Genomic DNA, 13,174 nt, shown 5'->3' on the forward strand with positions numbered 1-13,174 from the left:
ACTTACCTGTAATAATACACATCTACTTTACCGCAAGTCAGCCCAGTTTTCCTCAGCACTTCCTCTCTTTTCCAGCCGCGCGGGAGGGCAGAACACTCATAGCGCCTTGTTTTTCTATCAGCACCGACATCTTGTGAGGGCGAGGGAGAGGGAGAGGGAGGGAGTCACAGAACTTGCCGTCTGTGAACGAGTAACAATGAAGAAATTACTGGCGGAGTCTCTCTCTCTCTCTCTCTCTCTCTCTCTCTCTCTCTCTCTCTCTCTCTCTCTCTCTCTCTCTCTCTCTCGTAACCTTTATTATCTTATATGGTATTTACAGTGGTGCGCTATAACACACACACACACACACACACACACACACACACACACACACACCGAAAAAGGAGAATGATTGAAACGTCGACTATCGCCAATCAATCAATAAATCACTCTTTGCAAACGGGTCAAGATTAATTGCTTCCCAAACCCGCAGTGGCGTAGTGGGGGGGGAGTGCGCCCCTCCATACTTAATACTGCCCCTCCTTCCCCCTATGTCCCCGCCCCTTTGTGTTCCTTACCACTTACGGTTGCCCCTTCTCTTCCTCCTCTCCTCCTCGACACTCATCCCCTAACCCTCTGTTCCTCCTCCTCCCCTCCTCCTTCCCACCATACCTCCCCCTCTTCCTTCCCCGTATCTTTATTTACACAGTGATACGCACCATACCTTTATGCCATTATGCAAAATCAGTTAACTCATTGAAAGTTTATCCCGGTAACAAGGATCGAGGTCAAAGCGCCATCAGACATGTGAAAGTAAGAAAGAAATGGCCAAATGTGGTGTTACGTCGTTCACTGCTCATTGTCCTCTAGCAGACTACTGTGCCAAATTTAGCAGCATACAGAAAGAGACGCGCAGCGCATGTAGGACACCTGCACGTGCCAATAAACGTGACGCAGTTCACACATTCCTCCATCACAAGTGTATTGCCTCACATTTGTGCATTTGACATTATTTTCAATGTAATTTTCTTTCACCCTACCTCTCTCTCTCTCTCTCTCTCTCTCTCTCTCTCTCTCTCTCTCTCTGTGTGTGTGTGTGTGTGTGTGTGTGTGTGTGTGTATTTGCTTACTTATTCTTACTTATTTTATTTATTTTATATAACTATTTATATGAATACTCGTGTATCCTCAAATAGCAGTGTAAACCACCACACGTATTTTCTCTTCCTGCCAGTGTGGTTCGATATAGAGGATAAACATAAGAGAAAAAATAGACTATTCTAAATGTGAAAATAAATAAATTAGACCAAATAGTCGTGTTGAACTCCTTATAAGAATTAATTATAAAAATATTTAAGTTTGCCGCTGGTTTGAGAGATAATAGTTTGACCCGCCACCACAACAAACAGACGCCATATTGTTTGTTTACCGCCATGAGGCTGGACGAGGCCGCTTCCTTCTCTTCTTCCTGCAGGAAGCGGAAAAGAGAGTGCGAGGGATACGACAACAGAGCGGTAAGTAGCAGTGTTGAGGGAAGCTGTGTTGACATGCAGCAGGCTGCAGGCGGGTCGGGGAGAGGCGCTGCAGGAGTGGACTGAGGCTGCCCTCCACAAAGGATGCTGAGCCCCGCGTGCACGCCGACCCCCGGGGCGCCGCGCCGCGTGTTCTGCAGGCCCCCGACGGTGTCCCGTGCGGTGACTGGCCTGCTGGATAACCTCTTGCATACCACCAGGAAACGGGCGAGGTGTACAGTAACAAATAGGCCTTTGCCGGCACACAATGGCGGGGCGGCGGGGCACCGGTGCATGGCCCCCTACAGGCGCCCCGCGCTGGCTGCCGCCCTGGGGGTCTGGCGTCAGGCTAAAATAAAAGCCGCATCCTCCAGTACTTGTTTTATGACATGATTACCTTCATGTTCTTCATTTGCACAAGTGTTCAGGCGTGGCCTTGAGCAGCCAGACAAAGGCAGTACATTATTTCATGGAAATTTCTGGGAAAATTGCAGTTCAGACAATGCTCCTTCTCTTCTTTACTCCATAGTCTATTACTGTATTTCTCTTGACTTTTAGTAATTAAATATTTACCTACTGTTATCAATAAACAAGAGAAATCTTCACCAGTGACTTAGAAATTAAGAGGTGGTGTGCCTCGCTCCTCCCTCCCCCTCTCCTTGCCCCTCTCGCGTCTCTCTACCTCCGTCCAGTGGTGAAGAACATTTCAAAATTAGATGCATTGCCACTTAATAATCTCGTATTCAGTTTGTTGATATAGGTAAGCAAAACTAGGACTCTCTTAAGTATCTGTAGATGTAGTGCCCTTGAAGTTAAGCATATATATATATATATATATATATATATATATATATATATATATATATATATATATATATATATATATATATATATATATATACACACACACACACACACACACACACACACATTGGTTCACTCAATCTTTTTTAAGTGTTTTCCTTCTGACTGTAGCCTTGTGTTACAGAAGCGGCCACTAGTGCAGCCCAATGCAGTAGTCGACGTGGATGTGCTCCAGGCAAGGACTCAGCCCAACCGCATCTCCTCATACCCTTACCTTCAGGTAAGCACATGCCAGTGCTGTGGAGGCAAGCTGTGTATGAGGTGTGCATGCATTGTGTCAAGAGTGCCTGAGACCTATACTGAAGTGGGGGTGTTTCTGTCTCCCCTGCAGGGCGTGAGCCGACGGGTGAACCATGCCGTGAGGTACCCGGTGAACTGTGACCCCGTGGATGGCGTGTCTCCCAACCTCCATGCCATGCAGGTGTACCGCACAGCCTGTGCCCGCTGTCTGCAGGGAGAGCCTGTGAGTAACTCAGTATTCTCTCTCCAGAGTTTGGTTAATTTCTATTACAGGTAAATTTGTTAAGATGTATGTAATGACTAGATTTTTGAAGACAAAAGCAAGCATGATGAGGAGCCTTGGTGGATAGTTGTGGGAGGTTCCTATCATTTGTTGTCTTAGTGAGGCTTAAATTGAAGACCTCAATGTTTACAACAGGAAACATTCCTCAGTAGTGTGACCACTTATTGCTTTCCACCTAGAATACTGGGATCAGCAATATTCATTGGCATTTGATAAGATTTCAAAAGTTAAAATGTTCTCTGTTGATGATTATAATAAAGAGAGAAATAACTGAGGGATGTAGATAGATGAAACTGTTGATATGTTGAATTATATCACATCTAACTTTATCCAGGTACTGTAGTGCCATGTGCAAAGCATCATCATGGTTGTCATCATCTGGTGGTAGATTGCTAAATATATTAGAAAAGAAATAAAAGCAATGTAGAAAAAATGTACCCAGCTTGACCATTTTTGGGTTATACCCTCCCCACCACACACACACACACACACACACACACACACACTTGCGACACATGCATGCTAATCTGTATTTATACAGACATGGCACACTAGAGGTTAAACAAATTCCTAATCCCTCCATCCATTCATTCATTCATATCTTTTTCTCAGGGCCACTTCCGACACATCCTTGAGAAGTAGCTGCCCACACCTTACCATCAGAATCACTCGTACCTGCACTATGTTAGGACCCTGAGGTGAACCAACAGCCGCACCAAGGGTCACAGGCTGCATAAGGAAGAGCAGCACGTCATTACAGGCAGCAGAGATTTGGTTCACTGGCAGCCATGATGGAGAGGAGCAGAGGGAGGGCACCACAAGGCTGTCCTGCCCCACCCCCTCCCCTTCTGTTTGTTTGACTTTTCTTTCCCATGCTGTAATTGATCATGCATCCTTTATTTAAACATCTGTGAAAAACTTTACAATTATACTGTAGGACTTTGCAGGGAATCTGCTTTGTCCAGCCATTTATTTGTGTGCGTGGCTGAGCAAGGCAGTAAGGTGGGGCAGTGTGTGTGTGTGTGTGTGTGTGTGTGTGTGTGTGTGTGTGTGTGTGTGTGTGTGTGCTTATAGATGTGTAGGTGATGTAAACCTTTAACAAAAGAGGCAGTCACAAAGGCACTGATGAGTTACGGAAAAAAAAAAGAAGATAAAGGAATAGGGAAAAAGCAGTGTGTGTAAATGTTTCTTGGATTTGAGCACATTCAGTCACTAAATAGTCTCTTCAGAAATGTATGTATGTATGTATGTAGCATACAGGCATGTGCATGTGTACACACTTGCCACCTTTCCCAAGCATGTCCAGAAACAATGTACAAAATGACAGGACAAAGTAATGACAGATTTAGTCTTTAGGCAACACTCCCAGGAACATAGAAAGCAAGTGGTAGTTTTGTACAGTTATCCTGACTGATATTGTTGGGTTCACAAATTTAGTCTTTTCAGTCTGGCAGTTTTAGGAACTTGGAACAGGTGAGCATGTGTTTTTATGCTTCAACAGTTAATGGATGAGATGCCGTGCCACCCGCCCTCCCCCTACACTCACTAATCAGATTCTCTTGCCCGACTTGCTGCCATCAGTGATGTCAGGCAACTCCCCTTGCATCTCAATTGGGCAGCTTAGTGTCTTGTGAAGCTTTTCTAGGTCAGGATTTATATAAATTGACCTGTGTGTGTGTGTGTGTGTGTGTGTGTGTGTGTGTGTGTGTGTGTGTGTGTGTGTGGGAACTGTGCTGTATTTATATAGATTTGCACAAAAAAGCTGTTTAAATCCTCCAGGCAGTTTGAAGGTTTTAACAAGACTGACATCTTAAGGAGTCTTTCACTGAAGGCAAGTAGTTTCCACAATAAGATACAATAACTTTTAGCAAGCATTGTCTTGAATGAGGGAAAGTATCATGTGACTGACAATTGTTTAAGCATCTGTTTGCCTCTTGTGAAAGAGCCCAAAGATTACATGATTATGATAATGATTAAATTATTATTAATTATATATATTTGACCTGTAACCTGATCTTGTCTTTAGAACCTGTAGCTATGAATTCATGTGAGGTATAATAATGCTGTCATTGCATTGTGAGAATCCAAGATTTTCTGCCAACAGTATTGGTTTTCATTCTCAGGTTGCAATGTGGCATGTGTGGTGAGTGTCAGGTTAAGGAAGTAAGAGAGTACATTCATGTTTTACTTGTCTAGACATGTGACTGTTTTTACACATACTATTTGTCCCTTTGCTGTTTAGGAATTCAGGGGCAGAGTTGTAATATGGTCAAAAATTGTACAGAGGAGCATGTTCTGGTCTGAAAGCTTTTGTAAATCTCTTTTAACATTGTTGTTTTTCTGTCAAGGACAATTCTGCCAATTTGTTGAAGGGTAAAACAGAAGGAAAAACATGCACTCGTACTCAAAGGTTTGGTGTGTCATGGTAGTTTGTGAATTGGAAGACAACACAGTATTATTGTAAACTTCCTTGGATGTTTTGTTCACATGGAAAAAAGTAAGAGTGAATCTTGGACAGTATACAGTGCCTGAAAACATTTGATATCAGCCATCTAGTACAGGATTTGCCATGCTGAGATGCTTGTGGTTAGTGAATGAGTGAAGGTGAAACTGGTGCTTTGTGTGTTGTGCTGTGGCTGCCATTCTGTAGCAGTAGTGGTGTGTGTTGAGGATCACAAAGAAGCAACAGTGACTGGGTTGGGGATGGGACACTGTAACCACTTGAAAAGTGTGTTGACATGCAGAACATTGGCCATGCGTGAGGAGACTCAGTGAAATGGGTGTACTTTCTGTATTGGCACTTGTATATTATAGTTTAATTGTACACATACACATAACATTATTAAATTAAGCATTACATAACATGAGATACAAAAATTGTAACATGAAGATACCTCAAGTTCATTTCAAACAGCAGAAGCAACATTACTTCAATAGATGAACAACTCTCCCCAGATTCAGAATGTACACAGTACATTGTAGTACTACATGCAAACCAAACTCTGTATCACAATTTGTACATTTCTTACAAGAATATAAGCAATACAAATTCACCTTCCCTTGCCCACTCATGGTAGATGTAAGAGATTTAAGTGTTTTGGCTTGTAATCTCCCTTCTACCCTTTCCCAACTAACAAAGCATCCCTCTAATCATCCACACTTCTCACCTCTCAAACTTTTCTCAAATATACCAGTCTACATTCACACTGCTTTTTATTTTCCTTAATAACACCTAAGGTATGGAGAATATGGCTTTCATTTAGTAGTTTATAGAAAAGCTATGAACTTTGCATTCTGTGGTTTCTAGAAAATCTATAAAATTTGCATTCAGTTGTATGTACATGGTGTATTGAATGTTGCCTTGAGGGTGGGTAAAGAGTAATGCTTTACTTGTTTTCATTCAGAATGGTGATGAATAATGAGGTTTAGTTGTGGCTGCCTAGTTTGTCGTGCAGAAGTCATTACCACAATCATAGTCATCAGTGATTGAGTGGCTGGATAGTGACTGCAGTATGTGATGATGCCACCACAGTCAAAAGATAAGAGAGGAGTGATTATCTGAAAACATGGGTATGCATCAGGTGGGGTTCATTTTGAGCACCTTATCGTTCACTGGCTCTCAAAGCCTTGTTTCGTGACTTTTCCGTGGGATGTGTATACAAATTTGTTACCACATGGGTGAGGTTGAGGCAGATGTTAACCTCATAAGAAAATAGGTTTCAAAGTTGATGGTTATATGTGAAGATGGCAACAACAATAAGTGAATGTTTCTGGCCATGTACTACGTGTCATCTGCAAAGTGCGTTCATCATTATTTCATGACGTGTATGGTACGCAGATGTAGAAAATGTAGCAGTATTAGTGATAGTTTGTAGAATGTTGAAGTGTTTGAATATACGCCACTCTGAAGGAAAAGGGAGACAGATTAGATAAGAGCAGGTTCACCCAAGTAGTAAGTGATCTGGATCTTGCAAGGAATTTTCTTGTTTGACAGATGCGGTTTGTGCTAATGACAATGAAATGTAGTGTGTTGACAAGAATGAGACGAGGATGGAGGAACATTTTTAATTACTTAAATGAAATATAATAAAATTACATTATACTATGAAAGAAAAATTGTCTATATTGAATTATTTAAGAAAAAAATCACGAACATAGCCCAACACGCAAGAAAAAAAAGGTCAAGACACAAATAAAATAAAACTAAGATAACTAACGCAGAGTGAAAACAAACGACACAAAGACACTCCGTGCTAAGAAACAACACAACCTGCCATAAAAGACACGTGGAGGAAGGGGGCAGTGCTAATTTATTTTCCTCATTGGTTCTTGCCATTCCTTCCCAACATTCTGAGGTAAATATGAGGGACGTGGGTGTAGGGTGCAATAGCCACAGTACGGTACGGGAATGAGTTGGCAGAGTGTGGGGAGTGAGTGGTGAAGAGAAATGTGGGTGTTGCGAGTGTGAAGGACATGGGAGGAAGGAAGGGGCGAAGGAACATACGGAGGAAAGGAAAATAAAGTAGCAGTAGATTCTTTGGTCCTTTAATGGAGAGAGAGAGGAGAATATTTATAGTGTTATTTTATTTATTTCTATTTATTTATTTATTTATTTGTATTGCAGTTTTAAAGGACTGCTACGTGTAGGTCTGATGGCTCCCTGCAAATTTCATAATTCTCTTATGTTATTATGCATGATTTGGTGTGTCTTATTGATAAACTTACAAAAAAAAAAAAAAGAGGTGAAGGTGGACATGATTAGACAGTGAAGCATGACAGACAAATATGACTCATAGTTTATGATACATAGATTAAATAATTCAATAAGAGAGGGAGGGAGAACAGGCTTTTGTTTACCTATCCATCTATCTATCTGTATAGGACCTGCTGGACTGGAAGAATCACACGCCACTAGTAACATGAAACTCTACAGCAGAACGGAGAATAACGTGACTCCATTCATCTGTTCATTTGTAAGTGTTGTTATTTTCCCATTCAGTAGCTGGTGCATGCGAAGGGTGTGGGTGTCGACGATTAGTATTAGTTTGGTAAGGATTCTGCATCATCTGTGTGGAAAAAATATATATATATATCCCTGAGAACGCGACTATTCATCTCTGTAGCCTGTAAGAAAACAGTCATGGTGAGATGGAATGCTGACCAACTTTCATATATCGTCTAAGGTTTCTGTGTTCTCTCTCTCTCTCTCTCTCTCTCTCTCTCTCTGGATTTTTAGCAGCAATGACACCAGATTTGGACCTTATACTAAAACTGACACTACCCAACACGAATGGATGCTAACCATTATTCAAACATTACCCGCTTTCAACAATTTCACCTCAATCAAAAGTTATGTGCTGGAACTACCACAATACTTTTAAAAGACCTTGGAAGCCAAACAAGTCTAGTCTTATTAGTCTATTGTTATTGGTAGTCTAAACTCCTTTCAATGCTTCTTGGCACATACGTTGCTCTGTCCTTAATCACGAACCACTTAGACATTTCTTCCCTGCAATGAAAATCCATTCTTATCAATTTTCCTTTTTTTATCGTAGGTGTTTTAGAGATTTTAGATTTTAGATTTAGAGATTTTAGAAATTGCTTTTACTGTGGATCGTTGCCTGTCGAAATGAAACGGTCTTGAGACACTGCGCATGCGACATATAGGGAAGCAGACACGGTACCTCGAATATTTTTGTGTACCCTTCATTGATCGTGCCCTAGGGAAGTAAGAAAATGGAAGTGATTTAGGGGTGCCTTGTATGTTTCTTAAAGAGACAGTAATGCATTCTGTATGAGTGGTTGTGAGTGTTGGAAGCAGGTGTGTCAATGGGGAAATTTAACTCTGAATTGTCTTTATGTAACTGTTATCAATCGTGTCCCGGGAAGTAAGAAAATGGATGTGCTTCAGGTGTTCCTTGCATATTTCTTGAAGGGACAATTGTTTGGGATTTTGGTGTCTGGTTGTAAGTGTTGAAAGCAGGTGTGTCTACGGAAAAAAAGAAAGCTTTCTCGAATATTTGCGTGCACTGTGGAAGTAACAAAATGGATGTGTTTCAGGTATATCTTGCATATATCTTGAAGGGACAACGTTAGCTACTGTACGAGTGATCATTAATGGTGGAAGCAGGAGTGTATGTGTGGAAAAGATTACTCTCTCCCTTCGTGAACATTTTGACTGTCATATTGGTCTCAAGTTTTGTAAAGCATGGTTTTAGTTTAGAGTACAAAAAAAAAAAAAAGACAGTAGGAGTGATAGGGTGGCATTTCAAACCATTTCGTGTCTATAGCTGCATTACTCTATAAACTTTGTCTAGGGTAACTCAGAGAGGTCATATTCTCCTTAGCAGTTAAAGGGGCATTAATTTAGTCATGTTTTTGGTTTGTGGTCATACAGGAACTGCCACGTGTAGACCTGACTGGCTCCTGCAGCTTCCCTCATGTTCTTATGTCATTTATATCATGGGGGAGGGCGAGGATAGGAGACTTGCGTCCTCAGTCTAGGGGTTAGTATTATGTGTTTTATTAATCATAATTACTGGTGGAATCGATGGAGTGAAGCCATCGGGGCCGCATTCTCAAACCTTCCGGTGCCTCATCCCTCCCTCTCAACACTGCGTAGTGGACGTTACTGATTGTTGTGAGAGTTTGATAAGGATTATGATAATTCTAAAGAGTTTTATAGTGATTCTGAAACATTAGTAGGAAAATCATCCATGAGAACCTCACTAACCATCTCTGTAGCCTTTGAAAATATCCTTATGAGAGATTGAAGTTTTATTTATTTATTTATTTTTTTTATGTACGGTCTCTGGATAACTTGTAGTAGTAAGCTGGATATATAAAACTTATAACTGTGGAACTTAGTTTCGTATTAGTGTCAATGAAATAAAACGCACGATTAGAAGTGAGTTTTTTGAGTGCAGGGATGTCCAAGTGACTCAGATCAAGAACTCATAATGTTGCTCGGCCTCACCCTAGCGTGCAGGAGTTGTGTTTTGAAACCCTTTGGACTCTCACAATAACTATTTTCCAAAGACCATAGAAATTATTACCCAAGTTCCCATTGACGTTCTCCCAATTGATAGTATAGAATCCTTGGCAGACTATCACTAGCATCATGGAAACAGCCTTCAGAACCACAGTAACGCCTATTAGAGCTATTGGAAAGTGATGTAAGTAGTGTGGTTCTCTAAAGCTGAATCGCGCATCCCACTAAACTCAGGGTCTTTATTTTACTCATCACGACGATTTTCAAGAGCCACAGAGGTGATTAGCCGGGTGATCAAGGTTATTGCTTCTATTGAAAATATAGAAACCTTGGTAATCTGCCACTAGAACTATGAAAAAAAAATCTTTAAAAATCTGTGTAACTACAACTAGAACCTTTTGAAATCAGTGGAGGTGCGGCGGTTTCAGATTATGGTTCTTTGTGTCAGGAATGTGTGTTTGTGTCTCGTGTGAGTCACTTGTGTGGTGGACCTTCCTGCCCCTGTGTGCTGGTCCCAGGTTGAGGGTGAAGGTGAAGTGCAGCAAGAAGGAAGGTGACCATATCTACAGTGTGTGTGTGTGTGTGTGTGTGTGTGTGTGTGTTATCTCAGGAGTGAATCACAGGTCATTCACTCTCACAGCATGAATGTCACTATATATATAAATTCGTGTCATGTAGTAGTAGTAGTAGTAGTAGTAGTAGTAGTAGTAGTAGTAGTAGTAGTATGATGGAAAAATGCAGTATAGCCTGTTGTAAATTACAGAATACTTTATTGTAGACATTTGTAATTTTGTAACTGCATCACTTCATGGTACTGGTACAGCGTTGTTATTATCTGTGTGTGAGACTGACCGACCGCAGTGATCCTTATCCTTTCCTCTACACAAATCTCTCTCTCTCTCTCTCTCTCTCTCTCTCTCTCTCTCTCTCTCTCTCTCTCTCTCTCTCTCTCTCTGCGTGACGTTTCAAGTGTCCCAGGTTTCGCTTCTCTTACTGATGCAAAAGTATGAACTAGTTAAAGATGTAGGTATTGCATATTTAGGTTCAGATTAACATTTATCATGATTCCGTGAAATGTAGTGCTTCTCTTTTGGGAGAGGGATCGGTGAGGCAGAAAGTGGATTTTTTTATTATTTGATATTTTACAAGAAAGTGAATATGAGTTTATATTTACTTTTAATCAGTCAAGATGTGTTTGTATACACCACAGTGGCTCCTCCAGAAGTCCTTGATGTGTTTTTGTCATGGTCTGTTCCACGTAAACCCATTGCAAGGTCCATCTCAATCCTGGGAGCACATTCTAGAACCACCGGGGCGCTTTAAACCAACGGCTGCATTGAAAGTGTGTGTGTGTGTGTGTGTGTGTGTGTGTGTGTGTGTGTGTGTAAATAGGTTTTTCGTATCGGAGGGAGAATAGAGTACTACAGTCATGAAGTTATAGTATATATAACATTAAACTGAGTCGTAATGAAAATAGTTTGAAGAATACTGTACCAGATAACCTGATAACCGACTTTCTGCGATTCAGACATCAGAAAACAAAAAGATAAAATTAAATAAAATGAATAAATAAAAACAACTGCATGGAAAAAAAAATAATAAAAAAAAAAAAAAAACCCAGCTGATTTCAGGACACTTGTGGCGAGTCTAGCAAGTGTTCATTAGTAGTAATTGATCTCTAATGTTCCAACCACCGCGCAGTGTGAATATATTTTTCTCATTGGTAGAAACACGAGCTTAGTAATTTTCCATGGGTGTTCATTAAGAAGTCATTATGTATGCTAATCACCAGTGGCAGGCGAGTAACACATCGTCAGCCTGGAGGTAGCCTGAATGAATGCCTGAATCACACTATTGGTGGCTAGTTTGTTAATTTGAAGCTTTGACTATGGAACCGACCAGCTGAGGTTTTCTTTTTTTCCTTTCCTTTCCATCCATCCATCTCTCTCTCTCTCTCTCTCTCTCTCTCTCTCTCTCTCTCTCTCTTATTCAGCACGCATTCAGAAACTTACATGAGTGATTGTTCATTGTATATTGTGAGTGGAGGGGCAAAAAAAAAAAAAGAAGTTTACTTGATAATGTAATCTCTGGGTTTACAGAAACGTAGACATATATGATAATTATACTCGTGTTTTTCTTTTCTTTAAGAGTAGTAGTAGTAGTAATAGTAGTAGTAGTAGTAGGTAGTAACGGGAGTAAAAGAAAATATTGAGATATATTATTTTTTCTCCCATGACCAGTAGTAGTAGTAGTGGTAGTAGTAGTAGTAGCAGTAGCAGTAGTAGCTATATTAATACTACAAGGCCAAAATCAGCAATCTCCACAGATCTGGACTCTGGAATAACTTGAGAGCCTTGTGTGGTCCCAGAGTGAGGAGGTTAATGGGGAGGGTAGCGGGAAAACAAACCATTGCCAAGCCAGTGACTCCTGTGCTTTGTCAGTACTAGTTTCCGTCCGGGGGTTGTATATCTGTACAGTACTACGTATTCTGAATCATTTGGGCCTCTCTCCAGGACAGTGCTAGGAAGGCCACACGTATTATTAACCAGGTATTCATGTGTTTTGTATTGTTAATGTAGATTCCTTCTTTAATGAGGGCATTGTTTCGAAAGACATATTTCTTTAACCAGGTGTTCATAAATGTCTTTCTTTATTGTTTATTTAGGATCCTTTTTTAATCAGGGCAATGTTTCGAAAGCCACACATTTAATTAATCATGTTTTCATGTCATTCTATAATCTATATTGTTAGTGCAGAATCCTTGTTTCAACTATTTCAGGGATCATAAAAACACCCTGATGGAGTATATTTGGAAGTACTCGAGATAAGACATGTAAGGCTTTGAAAATAACGTTTCTGTTAACAATATTGTGGGTTTTATTATAGTAAGGAATGAGTCGGAAGTAATGGTCAAAATTGGTGATTAACTTTTTTGACAGTTAAGGAGGTAGTGACTACTACTACTACTACTACTACTACCACCATCACTATTATTGGTATTTTATTTATTATTTCTTTTTTACTACTCCTACTACTACTATCACTGCGCTTTTACTTTCTACGCACACAATGTTACATGCAATTTAGATATTTGTGTGTGCGTGTGTGGGAGGTGATGGGGGGCGAGGGAGGGGGAGGAGTGTCGGTCATATGACGTGTGAGAAAGTGAAGTTGCGAGTTGACTGCCCTCACTTACTGATATTAACGCAAAAATTTTCCTCTTCCTCTCAAACATCCCGCGCTAACTGCTCGGAAAATGATCTTTCGCGCATATCACCCATTCCTCTTCTTTGCTGTAACCCGTGA

General features: G+C 40.7%; 1 protein-coding gene across 1 annotated transcript; it reads left to right on the forward strand.

Moving 5' to 3' along the window:
- Nucleotides 1–1,343: 1,343 nt before the first annotated feature.
- LOC135105171 (uncharacterized) lies at nt 1,344–6,081 on the forward strand. Its single transcript, XM_064013237.1, has 4 exons — nt 1,344–1,493; nt 2,479–2,574; nt 2,686–2,817; nt 3,490–6,081. Exons 1-4 carry the CDS (start codon nt 1,413–1,415, stop codon nt 3,517–3,519), a joined length of 339 nt encoding a protein of 112 aa, XP_063869307.1. The 5' UTR covers nt 1,344–1,412; the 3' UTR covers nt 3,520–6,081.
- The last annotated feature ends 7,093 nt before the right edge of the window (nt 6,082–13,174 follow it).

This window comes from Scylla paramamosain, chromosome 11, assembly GCF_035594125.1.
Source record: "Scylla paramamosain isolate STU-SP2022 chromosome 11, ASM3559412v1, whole genome shotgun sequence".
NCBI classification, from domain to species: domain Eukaryota; kingdom Metazoa; phylum Arthropoda; class Malacostraca; order Decapoda; family Portunidae; genus Scylla; species Scylla paramamosain.